The 25,786-nt window shown below is 36.6% G+C and overlaps 1 protein-coding gene across 1 annotated transcript in view; it reads right to left on the bottom strand.

Moving 5' to 3' along the window:
- Nucleotides 1–25,786, bottom strand: part of UNC13C (unc-13 homolog C) — a 511,573-nt gene that overhangs the window by 231,651 nt on the left and 254,136 nt on the right. The window contains exons 12-15 of the mRNA XM_037053932.1: nucleotides 24,932–25,095; nucleotides 16,023–16,179; nucleotides 1,687–1,755; nucleotides 163–252 (exon numbers count right to left, since the gene is read on the bottom strand). Coding sequence (XP_036909827.1) covers nucleotides 163–252; nucleotides 1,687–1,755; nucleotides 16,023–16,179; nucleotides 24,932–25,095 — 480 coding nt within the window. The remainder of the gene's footprint in view (nucleotides 1–162; nucleotides 253–1,686; nucleotides 1,756–16,022; nucleotides 16,180–24,931; nucleotides 25,096–25,786) is intronic.

The following is a 25,786-nucleotide window of genomic DNA, read 5'->3' as shown; positions in this document are numbered from 1 at the left end:
TCTGTAATGCATATAAATATCAAAACACTAAGTTGTCCCTCTGAAACTATTATAATCTATAAATCAATTATACTTCAGTGAAAAAGAAAGGTAAAACCAGTTTTCCCAGGACATAAATGTGTTATATCACACTAAGTCAGTGACAGAAGTAAAGTAAATTACCTTCATCCTAAAAAAGGTGATACTCGTTAGCAGATCCACAGTTGATTTCAGGTCTTGCAGCCGCTCAGCATTGCTGGCAGGAAAGTTTTCCTGATCAATTAGGAAGCAAGAGAATGTGCAAATTATCATCATTAAGGCTCTGGGGGAATAATAAACTAAAACTAGTTTCCTGAGACCAATAATGGAAAGTAAGCAGTGTAAAAAATTTAAAATATCCCCATAGTAGTCTTACAGTATTTTTATGATAAAACACTATAAAAAGTAAAAAAAATCAAAATATTATCTTTTAGTCTTAGGAAGGTATACCCTTCTATTTATTCCCATGATGCAATAAAATATACAAAACAATATGGTTAATGCCTTGATATTATTAGTCTTTGTTATAAAATAGTTTTGCCACTAAGAAGGGAAGACGATATATATTTGAAAGTACTTTTTATAATTTTCTCAAGACAGGTAATTTTTTTCAAAAATACTTTGGGAACTTTTCCATGTGCTATGTTTACTTATAATCACGAGTAAATTTTATAAAGTTACAAAAATAAGACTGTACTGTGTAGTCTCTCCTTGAAATACTGTGGACTTTAACAAAAAGCTTTTCTTAGAGTGACTTGGTGAGACATGTCATATAAAAACAGAGACGTCTTCAGATTGGCTTTTTAAATGGCTGTATGGAAAATCACAGGTAACTTTTCATTGTACATGAGCTGGAGGAGGGCTGGGGTCTAAGTGACAGCAAATGAGCGAACTCAAGGCCTTCTGCCCCCAGGTATTTTTACTGCCTGGCACACCAGTTCTCTTCTCCTAGAGTGGGCCCCAGTTCACACATAAAAGGCGAGTCTGACAAAATTTGGCATTTAAAATGTCCAGCAATATGCAATTAAAATAGCCATCAATAAAAGAGTAAAACCTGAATACAGGGGAAATACATGTGTGCAGATATAAAAAGATGTTTACAGTAAACTGTTAAGAATGGAATTATTATTAAGATAAATTTTTTGATTAAAAAATTTGTAACTAAAATGATATGTGTGGATTTGCACATGCACACATGGATATATTTGGGTGTGTTTCACCTGGAAGTGAAGTATAAAATTGTTGACAATGAACTTTGAACAGCTTTAAGAAAGCATGCTTACTGATCTAGGAGTGTGTTAATTAGCAAGTCTACACAGGAATCTGAAAATCTGGGGAAATATCAGCAAGACCTCTCAGTAACAAGGGGTGAGCTTTCAAGACGAGGACTGGGCCACATGTGTACTTCATAAATTAGCTGACAGCCACTCAATCGGACAGTTATTAACAATTATAAAATTAAGCTACATACACTCACACAGTATTGTAGGCTTACATGGGGCAAGGTACCTGAACATGGGACACAGGCTTGCTGATTTGCTGGACGATTCCAGTGTGACAGGAAATGAGATCCCATACTCAGAACTTTTATTGTCCATTACACAATGAATACTTCTTTTACAATATGACAAGAAATGATCTGAGCCAGCACGATAATTTTGTACATACCCTATACTTGGACAGGTCAATTCTTAAAGAGTTGTGCAACTGGTCTAGTAGTTTTATGAATTTTTCCCTCTGTACAAAGAAAACACAAAATAGGAAAATGAAAATAAGTGGCCACTCTAAATGTACTTCATATAACAATTCTATCAGTTATTGTCCCCATGTTATAGAAAGCAAGGTTCAGAAATGTCAGTGATTTCTCCAAGATCATAGAGCTGCTATGTGATACAGCAGTGATTCAAACTAAAGTCTCATTGACACGAAACTCACATTCTTTCCAATAAATCACACTGCCTCTCAGTAATGAATGAGAGAGTATCCTGAGAATTATGTACTGTAGAAGGCGTCCAGGCAACTGTACTGCCACTGTACTGATTCACAGCAATAGGAGGCAGGAAGAGAAAATATGGCTGTGTCTCTACCCCCTCACACCAGCCCACCTGCCCAGAAATAAATTACAGTTTTTAAAACATTTCTCCCTCCTATGGAAGTGGGAACAGCTGCTGTTTTTCAAAAACAATTTCAAAAAGCATTTTCATTTTGGTAACGAGTGCAGATTTGATAATCTGAAAGGATCTATTGCTTTAACTTATGTTTATAATTTAGCACTAAAAATGTATAAAATATCAGGCAAAAAAATACTGATGCTTCCTCTGATGCTGACCAGTGTAGAACTGAACTCTTCATAGAGGAATTCTTATTGTCTCAAAGATGATAAGAATAAGAAGTTTTGCTAATAAACATAAGGATAAAGTTCAGTGGATTAAATAAATTGGATAAAATAACAATAACAAAGTCAAACACAAACTTTACAGGTAGACAGTTCCACCATCCTCAGTCTCAGATTACTAATCCAAATTGTGTGTGTAGACATGCACACACAAGTAAATGACAGTAAATGTCTCTGCCTACATTAATATTCTGTATATACCAAACTGCACTTTGAAGATACTGGCAAAAGTGGAAACTTTTCCTAGTATTTTCACATACAAGGTGGATTTATGGGGTATATAATTCTTATCCCTTGAAGTCACTGATCTTGATGAAGTGAGCTGAATATTAATTGAGTTGTTGAATTGTTCCTAAATTGAAACTTCGATTTTTTAAACCAACTGCCTTCATCAGGTTTATACATCAGTGAACAAAGTTTGAATATTACCTCTGTGTTAACTCTTATAGAGGCAACAAATATATCTAAGAAATGAACCTTGCTTTCCAGAAGTTTTCTACTTGTTAGGCAGATTAGACTCTCCACTAAAGCTACTGAAAAATAGAGATGAGTGGATTATCTTAGATTTTTCCTTACCATTTCCATCATACCTTCTCAGGGAGGGCAAGACCTGTGCTGTCCTTTATTGACCTATTCTCCCATGCATGTGGCTCAGTGGCTCTCAATCAAATTTAAAAAAATGAAAGAGCTGCTATAATCATCAGTTTAAGCCACAGTAAAGTTAGTCATTCAAAGATTGTAAAAGAAAATGTACATGTCATATCTCTAACCTCTTTATCTGACTTCAGTGATTGGTACAAATCACTAAGACAGCTGACGTGACTCTAGTGAACCATGTGCTGGCCCATGTCACTGACCCTGTTATATACACTGGGACCAACTATTCTGGTTGTCCGTTTGATATCCATCCTTCAATCCTTCTTATAATGGAACTGCATGAGTCAAGCCTATCTGATATGAAATGTCCACCTTCCCAGACCTCTTTTCCTATAGAAGTGGCCACGTAGCCATAGTTTAGGCCAATGAGATATATACAGCTTATTAAAGGGCATGGACTCAGTTAGCATATTATCAATGAATTACTACTTGGAAAGATTCCAAAATAGTGCTTGGCAGACAGTACTTGTTGTATTTATTGTTTTCTATCTAATTCTTTGTCAGGCTTTTTTCCCAAGAGCTCTTTGTGTTTTTCTCCTTTTCCCCCACCTTAAACTCAGACTAGGTCCTAGAAGATAAAACACTCATCCTGTGACTATAAGATGAAAAGCTAAATAAATGGTAAGAATGGTGGAGCAAGAAGCTAGAGGGAGTCCCCATACCTCCTCACCCGAGCCAAGCCTGCCCACCCTTTCAAACAATAACAATCCTGCTATCAAAGCCCTGATTCCTTATTATGCCTGTATTTAGGTTATATGGGAAAATTTTATAAAGTTTGTCTGAGTCTCTGTTTCATGCTGCTGAACAGAACCCTGACTGCTACAGATCACACACATTTGATTCCTACCTAGATCCTCAGTAACTGGCTGGAAAATTTACATTCAAGGAAGATAGAAAACTGGAGAAAACTGCCAGACTTGCTATGAAATCTCAAACAATACCAGATAATGTGAAATTAAAACTGTGCTGCTGATTGAATTTTCACAGAGATCCTTTAAACAGCAGGACAGTCAGAAATTTAATTTTATCTCCCATATTTCTACTTAATTATAGTGAGATTGCCTCTGCAAGAGCAGGGGAGGCCTACTGCCTGCACGGTGTGCTTTGTAGAATAAAGGGCTGGGTGAGTACAGAATGGTTCCCCTGAGGCCATGCCACGACATCAGAAATTAAGTATTAGCAGCTATCGGAAATTTAGGTTTAATTAGTCAATAAGCATAACTAGACCAGGGGACAGGAAACTGTCTAAAAAGAGCCAGATAGTAAATATTTTTAGCTTTGTGGCCTTTGTCACAACTATTAAACTCTGGGTTGTAGCATAGTAGCTCCCACAGACAATATATAAACAGATGGGCCTGCTTTTTTCCAATAAAATTTTATTTGTGAACACAAAATTGAATTTCATATAATTTTTATGTCAAAAATATTACTCTTATTTTGATTGTTTTAACAATTTCAAAGTCTGAAAACCAGTCTTAGCTCATGAGCAATATAAAATCAGATGGTGGGCCAATTTTGGCACCTGGGCAGAGGGGAGATTTTGAGTAGGGGGAAGCTGTTGCAATCCCACAAATGCACTGTTACTACTTCTCCTTAGAATCTTGGGAACTGTGGAAGGAATAGCTCTTTCAAGGAAGGGGTGTAAATACCTCTGCACCATTCTCAGCTTCTCTCTTATATCCTTTTTTCCCTCAGGATCTCAGTCTAAAAGCAGGGCAGATTGAACCTGAAGCCAAGGATGCTTACGCTTTAGGGTTACTTGCTTCAGTTTTCCTGGGAGGAACCCAGGCCATGTCCTCACATGATCTTAGCTTTTTGTAACAGTTCCATGAAAAGGATGGAGATTATTCTGACATGGACTGGCAAATTGTGAAAACTATTTTTTGTATCATACCAAAAGTAATCATTGAATAAAAAGAACAAAAACATTTCAAATAGAATTAATGCAGAGGAGAGGTTCCAAGATGGTGGCGGAGTAGGACAAAGGATTTCGCTTCCCTCCATGCACCTGAGAAAAACCGGGCTGATCTGCAGAGGAGTGCAGCGGATACCCAACAGGGACCCAACATATAGGAAGGCAGGACTCCAGAAAGTGTAGCAGACACTGAATGACCAGAGGTTGAGGAGAGGAGACGACCCCAGATCAACAAGGTGCGAGGGAACAGTGCAGAGGCTGCAGGCCCTCCACTGGGCCACACCAGGGCCCTGGCCGGGTTGCCCAGTCTCTGAGAGCTGGGGGCGGGCAACAACAACCCTGAGAGAGAACTAGTCACTGGCACCCTCTCTAACCAGCAGGGCACAGATTGGAAAACACTAGGAGAGATCGTTTGCCTGTAGTGGCAGAGAAAGGAGTGGGCATTGGGAAGCAAACCAGAGAGCTCTGATAACCCATGGAGTCAGGCTGTGGTTGCCAGCTTGGGGAACTGAGTCGCCCCTGCATTCCCAGTAGCCTGAGCCGGCACCCCCACAGTCTCGGGGAGCTGTGAGATACTGGCAGGGCCCCTGGAAGAGCGCCAGTCACCAGCTCCCTCCCTACCCAGCTAGCGCAGACTGAGAAGCACCGGGAGTCAAGCTGTGGGAGTCAGGCTGTAGCTGCTGGCTTGGAAGAATTGTGAGTTGCCCTGTGTGTGCAGCCACAGCACTGGGAAAGGTCCAAGCTCAAGCCTGGGAGACCAGGAAAGCCTGGCTGGGAGTGCGCGCCCTCACGCCAGGCCAGGCAGGGCTGGGAGGCTTGGGGGAAAACCTGCTCTCAGTGGGGTGCGGGAGAGCCCAGCCAGTCTGGATCTTGGGAGGGCACTGGCGAGACCACCTAAATTCACAAAGACGAGACAAAGGCCACACTAATAGCCCCTCAGGCTGCTGCAGCTAGTGAGACCAGAAGAAAGGGTTTGACCAGCTGGAAACCAACAAGAGGAGTAGGTGGAAGCAGAGAACACCAAGATACCTTCAGGGGACTGCACCACTGAATTTCACAGGCATCCTACCACAGAAGTTCACACCATAAACCCAGGGAACCAGAACAGATCATTTTAAGAAGCTGAGGCCAACAAGAAGAGCAACACAAACAATGGGAAGACAAAGAAACAATCCCCAAATGAAAGAAAAGAAGAAAGTCTCAGAAAAAATGTTAGATGAAATAGAGGCAAGCCAACTATCAGATATTGAATTCAAAGCACTGATTATCAGGAAATTCAAAGATCTTACAACGAGCTACCAGAAACTACAGGGGAGCTACAGTGAACTCTCTGCAAACTATACCAACATGAAAAAGGAAATAGAAACCATCAGTAAAGGCCAAGAGGAAATGAAGAATACAATTTCTAAACTGAAGAACACAGTAGAAGGTATGAAGAATAGAATCGATATGGCGGAAGATCGCATAAGTGAAATCAAAGACAGGATAGAAAGAATCTCCCAGATGGGCCAAGTAATGGAAAAAAGAATCAGAAAAAATGAGGAGAATTTAAGAGAAATGCAAGACAATATGAAACGTAATAATATCTGAATCATAGGAATACCAGAAGGAGAGGAATAAGAACAAGGGAGAGAAAACCTACTTGAAAGAGTAATAATGAAAAATTTTCCTAAGTTGAGGAGAGATAAAGTCACACGGATCCAGGAATCGCAGAGAGTCCCAATCAGGTGGAACCCAAAGAGGCCTACTGCAAGACACATCATCATTAAAATGGCAAACCTCCAAGACAAAGAGAGAATCCTAAAGGCAGCAAGGGAGAAAAAGGAAGTAACATACAAGGGAGTCCCAATAAGGTTGGCTACTGACTTCTCAATAGAAACATTCCAAGCAAGAAGAGAATGGCAGGAAATATTGCAAGTAATGAGAAACAGAGGCCTACAACCAAGGCTACTGTACCCAGCAAGGCTCTCAATCAAGATAGAAGGCCAAATAGCAAGCTTCCAAGACAAAAGAAGTCTAAAAGTATACGCCTCCACCAAACCAGCTCTACAAGAATTACTAAAATCCACCAAGAAGACATTAACATCATAATTATATATGCACCCAACATAGGAGCACCCAAATATATAAAGAAAATTCTAGAGGACCTCAAGAAAGATATTGACAGCAACACAATTATAGTAGGGGATTTTAACACCCCACTGTCAAAAATGGATAGATCTTCCAAACAAAATATCAACAAAGATATTGTAGCATTAAATGACCCCCCTAGATGAAATGGACCTAATTGATATATATAGAGCCCTCCATCCCAAAGAAGCTAAATACACATTATTTTCAAATGCACATGGAACATTTTCAAAGATAGATCACATGATAGGACACAAAACAACTCTCAACAACTTCAGGAAAATAGAAATCATACCAAGCATCTTCTCTGATCACAAGGGACTGAAATTGGAAACCAACCCCACAGGAAAAAAACCCAAAACACCCAAAAGCATGGAGATTGAATGGTATGCTATTAAACAACGAATGGGTCAAGATTGAAATTAGGGAAGAAATCAAAAAACTTCTTGAAACTAATGAAAATGAACTCACAACAACCCAAAACTTATGGGACACAGTGAAGGCAGTCCTGAGAGGGAAGTTCATAGTAATACAGGCTCACCTAAAGAGGATAGACACATTTCAAACAAACAACCTAACCCGACGCCTGCAAGAACTCGAGGAAAAACAACAAAGACAGCACAGAGCAAGTAGAAGGAAGGAAATAGCCAAGATCAGAGCAGAATTAAATGACATAGAGACTAAAAGCACAATTCTAAGGATCAATGAATCCAGGAGTTGGTTTTTTGAAAAGATAAACAAAATAGACAAACCTTTAAGTAGGCTCATCAAGAAGAGAGAGGACACAAATAAACACAATCAGAAGTGAAAGAGGAGAGATTACAACTGATACCACAGAAATAGAAAGGATTGTAAGAAATTACTATGCAGAACTGTATGCCAAGAAATTTGAAAACTAGGTGAAACGGACAAATTTCTAGAAAAATATAATCTTCCAAAACTCAATGAAAAGAAGCAGAAAATCTGAACAGGCCAATAACAGCAAATGAAATTGAAGCAGTAATCAAAAAACTCCCACCACACAAAAGCCCTGGCCCAGATGGTTTCACAGGAGAATTCTACAAAGCTTTTAAGGAAGAGCTAACCCCTATTCTTCACAGACTATTCCAAAAAATCCAAAAGGAGGGAAAACTCCCCAACTCTTTTTATGAAGCCAGCATCACCCTAATTCCAAAGCCAGATAGAGACACAACAAAGAAAGAAAATTACAGACCAATATCACTGATGAACATAGATGCTAAAATCCTCAACAAAATATTGGCAAATCGCATCCAACAATACATCAAAAAGATCATACACCACGACCAAGTGGGATTCATCCCGGGGATGCAAGGATGGTTCAATATACGCAAATCAATAAATGTAATACACGAAATAAACAAAAGCAAAGACAAAAACCACATGGTCATATCAATAGATGCGGAAAAAGCTTTTGATAAGGTACAACACCCATTTATGATAAAGGTACTCAGCAAGGTGGGAATAGAGGGAACATTCCTCAATATAATAAAGGCCATATATGAAAGACCTACAGCCAACATCATACTCAATGGGCAAAAACTAAAAGCTTTTCCACTAAGATCAGGTACAAGACAAGGTTGCCCACTTTCACCACTTCTATTCAATATAGTATTAGAAGTTCTAGCTGCAGCGATCAGACAAGAAAAGGAAATAAAAGGCATCCAAATCGGAAAGGAGGAAACAAAACTGGCATTGTTTGCAGATGACATGATAGTGTACATGGAAAACCCTATAGCCTCTACCAAAAAACTGCTGGAACTAATAAATGAATTTGGCATAACAGCGGGATACAAAGTTAATATCCAGAAATCAAAGGCATTTTTGTATACCAACAATGAAGCAGCAGAAGCAGAAATCAGGAAAAAAATCCCATTCGATATAGCAAAAAGAAAAATAAAATATCTGGGAATAAACCTAACCAAGGAGGTAAAAGACCTGTATGCAGAAAACTACACAACACTGAAGAAAGAAATCAAGGAAGACACAAATAAATGGAAACATATACCGTGTTCATGGATTGGAAGAATTAACATCATCAAAATGTCCATACTACCCAAAGCAATTTACAGATTCAATGCAATACCTATTAAAGTACCAATGGCGTATTTCACAGACATAGAACAAACACTTCAAAAATTTATATGGAACCAGAAAAGACCCCGAATAGCTGCTGCAATTTTGAGAAAGAAGAACAAAGTAGGAGGGATCACAATACCTGATATCAAACTGTATTACAAGGCCACTGTAATCAAAACAGCCTGGTACTGGCACAAAAACAGGCACATAGACCAATGGAATAGAACAGAGAGCCCAGAAATAAACCCAACTCTCTACAGTCAATTAATATTCGACAAAGGGGGCAATAACATAAAATGGAGTAAAGACAGCCTTTTCAACAAATGGTGTTGGGAGAACTGGACAGCTACATGCAAAAAAATGAAACTTGAGCACCAACTTACACCATACACCAAAATAAATTCAAGGTGGATAAAAGACTTAAATATAAGCCGTGAAACCATTAAAACCCTAGAGGAGAGCCTTGGCAAGAAAATCTCAGATATTCCACGCAGCAATATTTTTACTGATACGTCCCCTAGAGCAAGGAACATAAAGGAAAGAATAAACAAATGGGATCTCATCAAAATTAAAAGCTTCTGCATGGCTAAGGAAAACAGTATCAAGATACAAAGAGAAGCAACAGCTTGGGAAAACATATTTGCCAATGATACCTCAGATAAGGGTTTAATCTCCAAAATATACAAAGAACTCATTCGGCTCCACTCAAAGAAGACAAGCAACCCAATTAAAAAATGGGCAGAGGACTTGAACAGACATTTCTCCAAGGAGGACATACAGAGGATCCAGAGACACATGAAAAGATGCTCGATATCACTAGCTATCAGAGAGATGCAAATTAAAACCACAATGAGATACCACTTAACACCAGTCAGAATGGCTATCATAAACAAAGAAACAAACAACAAGTGCTGGAGAGGTTGTGGGGAAAAGGGGACCCTAGTTCACTGTTGGTGGGATTGCAGACTGGTACAACCACTATGGAAAACAGTATGGAATTTTCTAAGAAAACTAAAAATGAATGTGCTCTTTGACCCAGCAATTCCACTCTTAGGAGTATATCCTAAGAACCCTGAAACACTAATCCAAAAGAACCTATGCACCCGATGTTCATAGCAGCACAATTCACGATACCCAAGAGTCGGAAGCAACCTAGATGCCCATCAGTCAATGACTGGATCACAAAACTATGGTACATTTACACAATGGAATTCTATGCTGCAGAAAGAAAGGAGGAACTACTACCCTTTGCAACATCATGGATGGAACTGGAAAGCATTATGCTGAGTGAAATAAGCCAGGCGGTGAAAGACAAATACCATATGATATCACCATTAACAGGAATCTAAACAACAAAACAAACAAGCAAGCAAAATATGACCAATGACACTCCAGTACGGAACAGGCTGACAGGGTCCAGAGGGGAGAGGGGAGAGAATCATAGGGGAAAAGGGGATGGACTCACATGAACAAGTATAAAGGACACATGGACAATAACTAAGGGTGGGGGGTGGAAATGGGAGGGAGGTGGGGAGCACTGGGCGGGGGGCAGGCAGGTCTGGGAATATAAGAACGAAAGCTGTACTTGAACAAGAATTAAATTAAAAAATTATATAAAAAAGAAGTAATGCAGAGGCTATTTTAATAATTTTTGATAATCTCATTAATGTTGATCATATTCTTGTTGACTTTTAGATTAATACTGATACCAACAGAGATATCATAACATTATAAAACATCCTTGTATTAACATACAAGGATGATATCAATAGTAAACAGCTTAATACATTAATAAATGTCCTCAATTCAAAGAGCATTTAAAGAGTCACTTCATAGGCAAACTTGGAAAGAACTGAGATGTTATCATTCACTGACCAAAGAGCTTGGTGTTTCCCATGGTTTGACTAAACACCAGACAGGCTTCTTCTTAACAACAGGTCCTGACCTCCTTTTTTATTTCTAGAGTATTTTCCTTAGAAAACTAATAATTGTAAGTTTTTTCTTCATCCATTTAGGATATAGGTCTTTTAAAATGCTTCTTCCCAGTTTTATAAACCACTCATGGGGGTTCTTTCTCAAGTGCTACTTGAGAACCATCCTTTTGAAATGTAATTATTAAAGAGAAAGCCCCCCCCCCCCCATCTCCCAGCTTCTGTGGGGAGGGTAGGCAACTAGTTTTGATGGGTGTCAGTTAGCAAACACAGATGGCCTAACCACAGAAACGGACATTAACCAACTGAACTCAGTATGTTGGACATGCCCCTTGACAAACCTCCCCCCTAATATCTTCAGGTGCTTTCCCTCTCTCTCATTCCAGCCTTGTTTCAGTGAGTGCAGCTCCGGCAGGCCTCTCTCCCCTGTTGCAATAGCCCTAGATAAAGTCTGCTTTGACGGCTTAACTTTGTTGTGTGCAACTTTTGCTTTGAAATTACACATGAAAAAATATAATAAATGTTTTCCAAAATTTGATGAGTCATTAAAAAAAGTATCTGGCATTATGAAATGAATTATGAAAAGAAAAAAAACTTTCCTAAAGTATAAATTTAAAAAAGTTTGATCAACTGTGCTCGATAAGAGTGAATTATCTTTTAACAAAAATGTTATTTCAGAATTTTTGTTATAAGAAGAAGTGACCCAGCAATAACTTATAAAGCAATAACTTACAAGTTATTATAAGTTATAATAACTTATAATTCATTGTGATTTATTTTTATTAGAAATAAATATTAATTTTATACTAGTGGTGTGCTGCTAAACCATCTTTCCAAAAGAAAAAAGCCTTGGTATTTAGCATTTTCCAATTTCCAAGATGTAAATATTCTCAATATTTCTACTTTTAAGGATGGTTAGGTTCAATGACCGGTTTGCAATATTTCTGAAAATGCAGCAATCATTGCCTTTGAGCAGGTATAAACTAGCTCCAGTGGATCACTGCTTCACACTCGAGTTTCAACAGTCTGCTCCCAGAGCTACATCTCAGATTTGAGAATGCCCATTTAAAATCTTACGAAAATAAATAAATGAATGAATAAATAAATAAGTAGATAAAATCTTATGAAATAAATTACTTTACTACCCAAATGCTTTGTCTCTTTCTCTGTCATGGTGCCACTTAACAAACCTAGATGCCATGATGAATCACTTCTACTTTTCTCTTGGAAGAATCACCTCTATACTCTTTTCACTTCATATTTTCAGGAAAATTTCAACCTAGAGTCAGTCCAATCAGGTGATGAATTTGATACTGCATCAGTTTCAGAATGCTGAGAAAATCGGACAGTCACACAAATTGTGACAACAAATTTATGTGTCCCAACATCAAGTCAGAACGTCAGTTTTATGAGGAATTCCTCTGACCTAGTCCTGAAACATTCCTTTTAATTCCCTTCAGTAGCTTATCAAAACCTTTCTCATCCTCCTTCACCTCATGTGTCTGTATCTTAGCTCTTGCCTTGAGAAGGAGCACTTCTTGTACTTGGTACCACCATAGGGAAGGTTAGGGAAATGGGGTATGACTCCCTCAGTTTTTCACTCCCATATCAAAAGCTTGGTGTTCTCTGCAAATACTCCTCCACTATTTTGTGGAATTTAGAAGAGACCTTGTCCTTTCTTCCAAATGTCCCTCCTTCTGTCCTCTTAACTGCATGCACTTCCTTCTTTCTCCTTGGGGATGTTACTACATCACTTATTCTCCATATGATAAATGCGCAACTTCACTCTTGCAACTAGTTTCTTTCCTAACAATTTAAACTTATTCAAATTTATCTTATTAAAAAAAAATCCCCACCCAAACCAGACAGTGCAAATAAAATCTTTTATGGCAAAACCTTCTCACTGTTGTTGAACATTTTCTTTTCCCCTTATTATTCAAATTCCTTAACACAGCAGTCTATTTCCTCACCAAGTTTTACTCATCTTTGAAAACTTTTTGATTATAACATTTATCACATATAATATAGAAAATTTACAATTTTAATATGAAATAAATACAAAACAAAAACAACAAATTATTTGCTATAATCCTATCTGGTTGCTGCACCACTGGGATTCTAGCATATTTCCTTCCAGTCTTATTTAGAGCTTTGTATGATTTTATCCATTTATCATTATAACATGAGCATTGCTTAATTGTATGAACTTTTATTTAAAAACTTGATATTTTAAAAAGTTATTTATTTTAATTGTTGTTCAAGTACAGTTTTCTGTCTTTTACTCCCATCCCATAAGAACTTGATTTTAATGACTGCGCTATATTTTAGTGAATACATAAACCCTAGTTTACACTACTATTCATTTTTGCCCTTCATTAAAGAATGCTATGAAATTAGACTTTTACCTCAACTGCTTCACTAAGCAATGGCCTCCTAATTATCAAATCCAATGGGCTCATTTCTTTCCCCATCTTTTTTGAACTTAGCAACACCTGGCAATGTTATATATGCTGCTTTTCTCAAGATAGTTTACCTTGCCTTTCACAATATCACATTTTATTATCATTTTAATTTAATTTCTTTAACCATTTTCCTCAGAAAATTTTGCTTGCTGATTTTCTCCACCCCCAAGGTTCCATCCGGTTCACTTTATTTTTGAACATTTCCATCTAAACCATGACTTCAAATAACAATTGTGCACAAAAAGTCTCAATTTGTAAGAGTAATGGTTTTCTTTTCTTGAATATTTGTTCTACAATCATCATAGGTAAATAAGCTTGGCCATTGGCTTAATTTTTGAAGACTCAAGATGTCTGGGTTACACCCTTGAAAAGGATAAAGAAGGGCCAATATAATGGTGTTTCTAAGTCACAAGTGATGGTATCAGCTTCAGAAACTGGACAAATAAGAACTTTAAGCCCTAATGTGGAGATAGGAGACATGATACTTATATATATATTTGACTGTGTAAATAGCATTATTTTCAATAAGTAGAGAAAAATATGGTTACATTTGCATTCCAACTCACCAATTTACCAATATGTTTTTGAGAAAGATTTTTTTGCCCTCTTCTATAATAAGTCATTTGATTTATAAAATGAAGTTTGTTATAACCATGTTGCCACTGAAACACTGAAATCAATTTAGTTTATCTTCTTTGGGTCAGTGTGAAGTAAAAAAGTATGCTATCTCATTTTCCTCCAGGTAGCTTTTATGGCAGATATTAATCATATAAACACATCTTCTTTCTCAGTGGTAGAAAGGCTTAGTGTTCCATAAGGTTGCTTTATTCTGTACGATGCACCCAGGCAGCATATTAAAAGCAAAACAATTTCACAACACTGAGTGCTGTTACCAAAATGATGCTTACACAATAAAACTATTCTTTGATCTGGTACTGGTCATGATGGTATTTTCTTGAGCTGGCCAGGAAATGTTCTTCAGTCCCAACTCTTACAAGAGTTAATCTGTCTAATAAAAGTAGCTACTGGTGTACTGTTTGTACTAGAGGTAGAGCAGGAGAGAATAAATCTTCATAGATTATATTGCAGAGCACTTTAAATGTTTACAGAGTGGCTTATCATCTTTTACCTCATTTTAATTTGAGAAACACGCTGGAGAAATAATTCTCATCCTTATTGAGCAGATTGAGAAACTGGGGCTTGAATGACTCACAACTGACTTGCTAGTTTTGAGCAGGAGCTCAACCCCTATGACTCCTGACTGAGTAAGAGTTTTCTTCTACTAGTATTTATTTTGATTTGCCATTAAGTAACAATTACTTTTTCCTTTTACTTCCAATTAATCTTACCCATCTCATATGCATTTTCTTTTCAAGAAAAAGACAAGAAAAGAGTAAACACAGCAGCACATATATACTTCCCCCCCTACTGGCTTTACACACTTTTATTTGCTGGGTTTCATTTCTTTCTACTCTATGACATATACTGCTCTAAATTTGATTTATAACAACATTATCAATAAAAAATTTATTCAGTGAACCAGTTCAGAAGTTCAGTGGGAAATATAACTGTGGTGTCTTGGAAAAACAGCCATCCCACAGGGATACTGAAGAGAACTCCTGGCCCATACAGTTGCCCTGACCAAACCTTGGGAATCTGTCCAGGCAGTGCTATTGAGTTTACACGTGGAGCGCTCTGAAATTTGTCCTCCGTTCTCTACCTGCACTCAATCTTGGTTTAGATCATCAGCCCTTTACTGGAATTACTATTCATTTGTTTCCTATTTTCAGAACTGTCAATTTCGATGTCATTATGCTTACAAAGAATGAGTTCCAGTGACCAGGAAGTAGACAATACTTGAGGTGCCAAAGGGTCCCTTAAGTTTTAATTTTTAACGTCTTTTTGATGCATTTGGGTACTTCAGAAGGACAGTTTTAATTAGATATAGATTTTTCTCTTAGACTCTTTACACAACTATTATTTTCTTTAGAAGATGTGCTGTTTGTTATCCATCAGTACTGGTAGGAACCAACAGAAAGTACAAACAGAGCCAAATAGTCTCCAGAGAAGTCAAACAATCTCACATTTGTGTCTACAGTGGTGAATTCCAAATTTGCAGACATGAAGAACTTCTTATAAAATACCAATACTCTCACAACACGTATGCTTTTCCCCACTGGAACAGGTCATTCCAGATATGGACATTTAATTTAATGAAGATATCTCTTGACTGTCAAAATTATTTCACTACATATGTTTCAAATAAACTTGTAGCTTTAGTCCAACTACACTAAGAGATATTCCCTAAGATATACCTTCCACAATAAGATCCCCCAAATATCTGGAATCCAACACCCCTTTAAAATGTAACTCCCATAAGCTACTAGAAATTTTACATTTAGCAGAACAATACTCACACCAAAGTTGGTAGCGGCAAATCGATCTGAAGCAGAAAGCTGTACATTTGCTGAGACTGTTGCATGAGCATAGAAAGCATTTATATTTGCCAGCAAGGTGCTCATGATGGCAGGGACGCCGGGGCACATGTATTTGGAAGATAGACAAGAGAAATGCCTACAAGACAAAAACATCAAGAACTTTAAAACAGGAATGAATTAATTCACATAACAGCATAACCTCTAAGGTCAGCAATTAAATGATTCTTCGATTGCATCCCTGAAGAGGAGAAAAAATTCCCATAATCTGTAATTGAAGGAGAAAGCAATTTTAGTCTTTTAAAATTTTCTTGCTTACAAATCTGAAGTGGTTAAATCAGAATGTGATTCAACTGTGAGAGTGTTGTGTGCACACAGCCAAAGCGCAGTTTTCAGCAGGCCCTTGCACCGTTGGGAAGCTGTAATGCAGGAGTCTCTTCTTCTCCAGCAGCTGAGTCCCTACTTATGTCAGTCCCTGAAGTGTTGTAGTTCAATCAGAACGTTATTTCACGCTCATGTTCTTCTTGCAGGGAGAAAGCAAGAGGCCCTCCTTGCACCGCACATTGATTGAACAAATAAACGTAACATCCACCTTGAGTCCAGGTTGTGAGCTTTTGTAATATAAAAACTCACTACCTTTTATAAAAAATATAAAAGCTCAAAAGCGTATCTTTCGCAAACAGTTCTGTTTTCCAAGCATTTTGCTGAAACCAGGATTTAATTAAGCAGATGACTACTGAGGGCAAGATTGAATTATGCTACCTTTATACTTAAAGATCATTTCTTTTAAACCTTGAATAATAGTATCATATGCAGACATCAGAAGCAATAAGTGTTCAATTTTGTTATTTCTCTCAGGAAAACCTGTTTCATTTGAACTACAACAAAAGACCTGAAAATTGATAGCACAGCTTAGAGATAAAAGTGAAAAGATAAAATACGAGCAGAGGAAACAGATTTTCCGTACATAATCTGAACCTATCTTGCTGTCATATCTTAAGAATTTATCCTCCACCTAGGCATCGGTGAATTTTGTATTGCTGAACACAAATGCAGGGCACATACATAAGTAAATGCTCTGAGTTGCACCTCAGAAGAAGTCATGGTGGTCCTGCAGATGGTGACTTCTCTTCCATAGCAGCCAGACCTCTCTCCTAGAGCTTGTCAGATACTAGCCAATGAAAGTAGGTTACAGTTATAAACATGGATCTTTGAAGATCATGAATAAAAATGTGAGAGTACCATGAGAGTTACATAATTTGTGTAATTTAACCCTGCAACTAGATTACCACTGACTGCTTCTTTTAGGTCAATAATACATATTTTGACTTCATTACAGGCAAAATTAATTATTATTAATATCTATTTAACATATTACACATAAAATAAAAAATATTAAAAACATAAATTAAAAACCCACTAGTGCTATGCTTTCATATTCCTTTTTTCCTTAACAATTCATAAGTAATTATATTTGTTAGATGCAAGTTAGAGGTCAACAGTTGCAGAATATTCAATGCCTCAGGCATCTTTTACTTTCTGAGAGTTTTCAGCTAACAGGCTTCTACATGGTCTTCAATTTGGTAAAGTATCTGCCTCTGAGTTTTTGTGCCCTTTCTTTCTGTGTGGTAACTGCCAAGGCAAACTTTCTTGCTTATAAAGATCTCAAAAATCATTTCCGTTTAAAGGCTGCAGTTTCAATACTACTTAAATTATCCTAAAGGGAAAAGAGGAAACAGGATTAAATGTACATTAGCAATTTAATGACTGAGTGTGTCCCTGCAGCAAACCACCCCTTCAAAAAGTACACCTTTAAATAAAATAGGTCAAAAAGTACTACTGTAATTTCTAGAATGCTTAGCAATTCCCTGAAAGGACTTGATTAAAAGCACTTAATTAATAATGTTAAAATCACTCGACTTCATTTTTACAGAAAACGGGGTCAGTGTCAAATCAATTTAGCAAATAACAATCGGAGTAACAAACTCCAAAAAGATGATACTTAAATTGCCAATAATGAGATTGTTCCTGGCAGGTTTTTAGATGAAGCAGCTGCTACAACATTATCAACCAGAATTCTCAAAATATTACTGGAAAAATACAGGGAAAGTCATGTGTACTTCAAAGAACACATCTGCATTCAGCTAACTCGCTAATATTTTATAGGTATCATAATGGGAAAAAATCATCCAACTCACCTGCCTTTTCATGAATAATCATCCCAAATAACACCCATCTTGAGGTTTGCAAGGGATGGAAATGCCTTAATTAAGTAGATTTAGAAGGCAATTATTTTTTAATGAAAATAAGAGCAGGGTGATTAGGAAGAAGAAAGAAAAGACAATGATTTTTAGATCCTTTTAAGAGTTTTCAAAGAAACAATACAAGATGAGAGAAAAGACCATCTGTATTTCTGATGTTTGAAATATGAGAGTAAACCAATATTTATCATATTTGCTCCTGAGAATTCAGATTAGCATGCAATGCAATAGTAAGTAAATTATTTTATCCATCCTTTTCACCAAAAAGGGGCTCAAACATTTAAGAATTACTTCTCTTTTGGCCAAAAGCATCACAACTTTTTATAGATGCAATGACATAGATGCCAATTGAGCTCAAGCTCAATTGTAGAGGTTGTAGAGGGCAGTAGGGTCAGACAGGAAATGTATAGTGTTTAGGGAAATGAAGGGACTTGAATAGAAAATGATGATGGGATGAGCAAGCTGCCCATTGGCCTTCTCTGGTATTTCTCTTCTATGCCTGAATTCGGTCCCATGAATATGTTTTTACAGCACACATGCATAGCTCTGTTATGCTATCTTATTATTATTCAATGTCTGCTTCCTGTTCTCCCTAGATTAGAAGCTCACTGCATACAGAAGCCGTCTTTTATTGTTGAATCCCCATTGCCGTGTTAAGTCGTTTTACTTAGATACATAGAAAGTGTCTGTTGCATAAATTGTATCTTCTGAAATGTGGGCTCTATAAGAAACTGGACCTTACCTTCTTCTTCAGTGATGTATTCTCAGTGCCTAGAGAACTTCCTGGAACATGGTATGCACTCAATAAATATTTCTTAAGGGAATGAATGACTTCATTCAGCAGAACTCTACTTAGAAACCAGGCTGATGGATCAAGCAACTAAAATAGACTGGTGGCTTTTGGTAAACTATAGCTCAACCATTCTGGTTCAAATATGAATTAGGTTAAGATGAGCACTACCAAAATATAGGTTGTTAAGTACATCAGAGTAAAAACAAAAACAAAAATAAAACAAAACAAAAAACTTTGACCTAATGCTTTTCTCTTATTTTGTATTATGGAGGCATGGCTATACAGTCTAATAAAATCTCAGATTTTATAAGACATCTTGGGCTTCATTTTACAATAAAAGAAAGACTCATTGAGCACTCAGTTAAAATGTATTTGCTTGACAGAAGAGATCATCACTTGTCCAAATAGGAAAATTGTAAGCTATTTCCTTTTTCTCATGAATCCTCCAGAACAAAAGATGCATTTTAATGTAACAAATAAGGCTCATAAAATGTGTTCTCATAGAATATGTTCTGTGGTAAAAGGAGAGAGCATTTCCAAGTAAGTAGGAGGTACCTTGGAGGACTAGGAAGTTCAATATTAATGGTCAGGTTATTTAATAGAAAAATAGAGTCAACCTCTTTCTTATACTGAGAAATACACAAGAGAAAAATTAATAATGTACAACCAGACTTCCTGACTTAATATACATATTCATTTATGCCCCAAATTGATCTTCGAGGATATGGGAGTATGCCTAAAGAAACCACATGATCTCTAATATACGAGGAAGGTTATGAAGTTACCTGGGCATTTAGCTAAGTATCAGAGGACTTTCCCCAAGTCTGTGTCTTTAAAAATTAAGGGGAAATTCTCCTTTTAATTTTTTTAATTTATTAATTTTAGGGAGAGAAAGAGAGGTAGAGAGGGACGAGGAAGAGAAGAGGGGGGAGAGAGAGAGAAAGAGAGAGAGAGATTTGTTTCACTTATTTACTCACTCACTTGTTGATTCTTAATATATAAGCTGCCTGGGTATTGAACCCGCAACCTTGGCTTATTGGGGTGACACTCCAACCAACTGAATTACCCACCCAGAGCCAAGAGGAAATTCTTCTAAGATAAGCTTGCCATATCTAGCTGTGTGATGTTGTTGGTTGGTTGGTATTTTGTATGTTTTTTTGGTTCCCTGAAGCAAGGTTTCAAAACAACAGAAAAATACTGACTCAATAAGCAACCAGTTTAAATTCAAAGATATAGTTGGTTATTCAAAAACTAGTTTTTGTTGCTTTGTCGAGTTACTCACCGGCTTACAGTAGAGTAGGACTCAAGTTACAGATAAATTACAAAAGTATTATTTGGAAAATATGATCAAAAGCAGCTCTGAAAGTTATATTTTACACCTGACAGAAGAATATTAGTAGTCTGAAACTTATTCAAATTACTAGAAATGATTAATCAATATGATACGCTGTAAAACACTTAAAGGCAACGTAAATGGTAAAACAAATACCTATGTCAACCTTACTAAAATTTTCAGTTTCACTTTGCTTGCTCTTGGCAATTAAAACTGCCTGACATGAAGATATACGCCAGAAGATGAGAATAAATATAATTTTATAAATACGATTATACATATAATTATAATATTAATATATCAACATAAAACATGTTTTTCTAGAAAACAATCAATTTTCAACTAATGAGCAACAATGAATAAATGAAGAGATCATATCTATGACCTTTATGTTGATAGTAAAACTTTTAAAGAGTTATGAGATTATTAAATTGATCTTAGTAATACTTTTTTGGATATGCCTCTTCAGGCGAGTCTAACAGAAGAAAAAAATACAAATGGGACTACAGCAAAGTAAAGCATTTTTGCACAGTGAGGGGAATCATCAACAAAACAAAAAGTGTTGAACTTTTTGTTCAATAAGTTTTGAACAACTTACTGAATGAGAGAAGATATTTGCCAATGGTATCTCTTATAGAGGGTTAATATCCAAAATATATGAGACTAATAAAGCTTAACACCAGGAAAAACAAAACAAACCATAAAAACAGTATGAGTAAAAATGGGCAGAGGACCTGAATAGACATTTCTCCAAAGAGGACATACAGATGCTCGGTAGACATAAAAAGATGCTCAACATCATCTAATCGCCAGGGAAATTGAAATTAAAACCACAGTGAGCTATCACCTCATACTTGTCAGAATATCTATCAGCAAAAGGACAAGAATGTTCATAAGGACGTGAAGGAAAGGAAATCCTTGTGAACTATTGATGGGACTATAAATTGGTACAAGCACAATGGAAAACAGTATGGAATTTCCTCAAAATTTAAACACCGAACTACCATATGACACAGTGATTCCACTTCTGGGTATTTATCTAAAGAAAACAAAACTGTAATTTGAAAGGATATATGCACACCTATACTCACTGCAGCATTATTTACAATAACCAAGATAGGGAAGCAACCTAAGTGTCCACTGATAAATGAAAAGGAAGAAGTGGTACATACGAACAGAAGACAGTGGAGTATTTTCCATAAAAAAATAAAATCTCCATTTGCAACAACACAAATAGACTTAGAGAGTATTATGCTGAATGAAATAAGTCAAACAAGAGAAAGACAAATTCCATATGACTGTATTTACATGTGGAATAAAAAGCCCCAAAGAAATCAACAAAACATAAACAAACTCATAGTTACAGAGAACAACCTGATGGTCATTAGATGGAAGGAAGGTTGGGAGGATGATTAAAAAAGGTGAAAGGATTAAGAAGTACAAATCCCCAGTCATAAAGACAGTCACAGGAATGTATAATACAGCATGGGGAGTATAGTGAATATTGTAATCACTTTGTATGGTGTCAGGTGGGTACTAGCCTTACTGAGGTGATCATTTCATAAGTTGTATAAATGTCTAATCACTATTTTGTACACCAGAAACTAATATGTCAATTGTGATGGAAAAATAAGTTATTTAATAAAAAGTTATCAGATTGTCAAAAAACAGAATTTAAAAGAAAAAATTCTAGTGAGATGCTAAATTTTATACTGTCAAAAAAATTACAGAGGATAGAGTTAGGAGAGAACAATTTTATTCAAGACTATACTATACAAAAGAGAAACCAGAATTTGGTCTGAACTCAACTCCACTGAAATAAAAAATGGGAAAGATTTTAAGACCGAGGTAGGCTATGAAAAGTAGAGATTCTAAGAGTTGAAGTGGTGGAATCCTAATTATCTGTATTTACTAACTGGCCTTGCCCAGAAGAAAAATACACTTTTTCTTAGCCTTAAGACAGCAGGTTGTATTACAAGTTGGAGCAAGGCCCCTCTACCCAAGTTAGAGTTCTACCCTCCCACAGAGCCTGGGAGACAGGACCTATGTTCCCTGATGATTATATTAGAAAGGGATGGCTCTCCCATGTCCTTGAGACAGTCCTGGGTTGTAAAACTGGCAAGAGTCTTTTAAAAAAGTTTACATCTTAACAGGTCAGAGAATGAATTTACAAATCTAAGTTTTCTAAAGTAAATGCTCTAGGAAAAGGGAGGTTAGAGACCTCTGGAGTTAGGTCTCTGGCTTCCATACAACCAAGGTGAGAGGGAGATCAGAGGCGGAGAGGCAGAGAGAAGCTTGTCTAAGGTTTTATCCAGCTGAGGGAAATGTTAAGGCCATCTTGGCTTATACTTAATGGTAAAGGAAACATTTAATAAATAAAAATATCGATATCAAGTCAAATGTATAACCACAACTAGATATAATGCACCACATTCTGTCATCATCAAAGTGTAATCGCCGATCCATCACACATGAAAGGAAGGCGCCCCTTTCCTCCTGCCCGTCTGCCTCGCTTTCACTCCTTAGTCCAGTGTCGGTGGCGATCCAAGGCCCACCACCCAACCCAATTTGGTTTTTAAAATTAAGTTTAATTAAATTAAAATTTTAGTTTGCTAAAATTAAAATTCAGGACACAATCGTACTCGCTTGTTAACTTCAAATCTATGGCTGGCTTGCCGTGGAAGTGCAGCACTGAGCAGGTGCGGCCGTGACTTAGGACTCGCGAAGCTGAAAAGATTTACTATGTGGCTGTTTACAGGAAAAAAAATGCCAGCCCCTGTTTTAGACTAGTTTCTAGAGTGAGCAGGGGCTGAGTCTTAAAAATATGATAAAACTCTATTTATATGCAGGTCACTTGGTACCAATATGTATTTAAATTATTATTTGTTGTTGGTTATATATGTTAAAAAGTAAGAAAAATAGAAGTCACAAAATGGAGAGATGATTATTCTCTTAAACTAGCATACATTTACCATTTTTTTCTGTGAACAGTTATGCTTCTCTGAATATACAAAACATGAAACTGAAAAAAATTGGAATCGGTTCAGAGATATTTTGCAATAAATGTAACTTTCTTTGCTTTTACTGGGATTCTTTCCAAAAGTCTTTAAAAAAAATATAGCTCTCCTTCAGCAGAACACACTTTGTTCACTGTACATTATTAATAATGATTGCATTTTAATTGCACTTAAATTCATACTGGGTGTTCTGCTGAATTATTATAGCCATTGACGTGGGACAGAGCAGATGGCAAAGTCCCAGACTCCACTGTGGCTACTCAATTATAAAATATATTTCCTCAAAAAGAGTGAGCTCCCTGTTAGTGGACACGAGCAAGCAGAGGGCTAATGACCACCAGTCAGGAATGCAGTACGAGGGTTTCCTGATTTGGAGGGAGGTTCAGTTGTGTGAATTCTGAGTTTCTTTTTGTGTCTAAGAATCTGTAGGTCTTTATTATTTAATATTAAAACATTCTGTAAACTGAAAAAACACATACTTTATCAGAAATTTGAAAGAAATTTACACATGCTGTTCTAGAATTATGGCAGGTGACTAAATGTTAAAAACAGTAAACTTTGAAGAAGAACTCTGATTTTGGTCCAGTTCATATCCATCATTTAGGTGGTTGAAAATCACTGATCATCTGGGCCAGCATCTACTCAGCTCATGTGAAAATACATTTTATCATTAATATGAAAATACAGTCCTCATACATGTACATAAATAGTTCACACATTTTATATAGTCTATATCTGAAAAAAATGCATTTACAAACTCAGACTAGGTTTCAAAATGTAAACTATAGGCAAGTATTAACCCAATTCTAAACCCTAACTGGGACTCCTCAGTAAAGGTTTATGTATGTGTCTGTATGGTTCACCGCTGCAGTTTCATATTTACTGCAGTGTTTGGGCTCTATGGTTGCTCAATAAATCTTGGTTTTGCTGAATTAGCAGCAATGATATAAATATAGGAAGGAATGATATAATCTAATGTTAGGGCCAAGGCATTGTAATGGCTCTAGCTGTGTCCTGGACACTAATAGGCTTTGTAACCTTGGACAATGCACTTCAATCATCAGGCTTTAGCTTTCCCAGACATCAAACAAGGCATTGGTTCCCAAACTTAAGAGAGTATGAGAATTACTTGTAGGGCTTGTTAAAACAGAGATCATTGGGCCCTGCCCTCAGAGTCTGATTCTCTAGGTCTGGGGTAGACTGATTAATTTGCATTTCTAAGTTCCCAGGTACTGGTAACTCTGCTAGTCACAGGGCTGACCACATTTTGAGAACACAATAAGGTGTGGGAAGTAGTTGTAGTAAATTTATACTTTATACTTTATCCTGCATACTTTATAGCTGTGAGAAAAAGGGCAGCTGGCATATTAAAATATAATTTTCTATGTAATAAAAATTTTAATTAAATTAGAAGAAGGGATGTGAATGCTTTTAAAAAACATTTCAGAAGAGATTTTTTGAACATACAAATGGTTTATGGTACTTACGTCATAGCTTGATAAATGGATTCAATTCCATAACGCATGGCAAACTCATCAACTATTTCTTGGGAAGCATCATCAAAGAAAACCTTCCAGGCTTCATCCCCTTTGACCTCTGGAATTTTCACTGCACCATTAGATTTCACTTCAGTCAAGTAATGGAACAGATTCTAAAAGTAAGTGGTTTTCAATCGTTCAGTAATTTCTTAGAATAGGCCAGAAATATTTAACTGTGATATTTAAATATTACAGTTAAATTATAAGTAAATTTAACTACATTAATCAGTAAATTATATCTACATTGTGATTGATCTTTATGTTTCACAGCATCTATAGTCAATATGAATAGCTTGGATATTTATTGTAACTAACCTCATCTTTACACAAATACTGATTTTATTTCTGACTGGGTCTATATATAATCAATGATTTAAATGTTTCATACATACCAAATCATTTGAGAAGAAAATAAAAGTTTTGGCATGCACACATTTCTAAATGCTAGAACATATATTGCATTCATGGGCTCTGATTAAATTTTAGAGCCCTGTGTGAATAATCTACTTTTGACCGTTAATATGATTATAGGTATGTAGATGATAATAAAGGACTTTGGCTGCGAAATGGTAGAATCAGGGCAATGAACTGAAGTTGAAAATGCATGTTTGAGAACTCTATAATAGAAAAACTCACTACATACAATCTCTTTTTGCTTCTGGCAAGTTAACAAGTTTAGGAATTGCTGTATGGATGTAGCCTGGATCACTGGGTCTTGAACTTAAGTTGTTTTTTGTTTTTGTTTTTTGGTTCTTTGACAAGCAGAAAAGACTGAAAGACAAAACATAATGCTGCTTCCCTTAA

Source organism: Sturnira hondurensis, unplaced genomic scaffold, assembly GCF_014824575.4.
Source record: "Sturnira hondurensis isolate 20B ecotype Veracruz unplaced genomic scaffold, ASM1482457v3 Scaffold0008196, whole genome shotgun sequence".
In the NCBI taxonomy this organism is placed as follows: Eukaryota; Metazoa; Chordata; class Mammalia; order Chiroptera; family Phyllostomidae; genus Sturnira; species Sturnira hondurensis.
The sequence above is the reverse complement of the archived record's forward strand: the minus strand, read 5'-3'. Positions and strand labels throughout refer to the sequence as shown.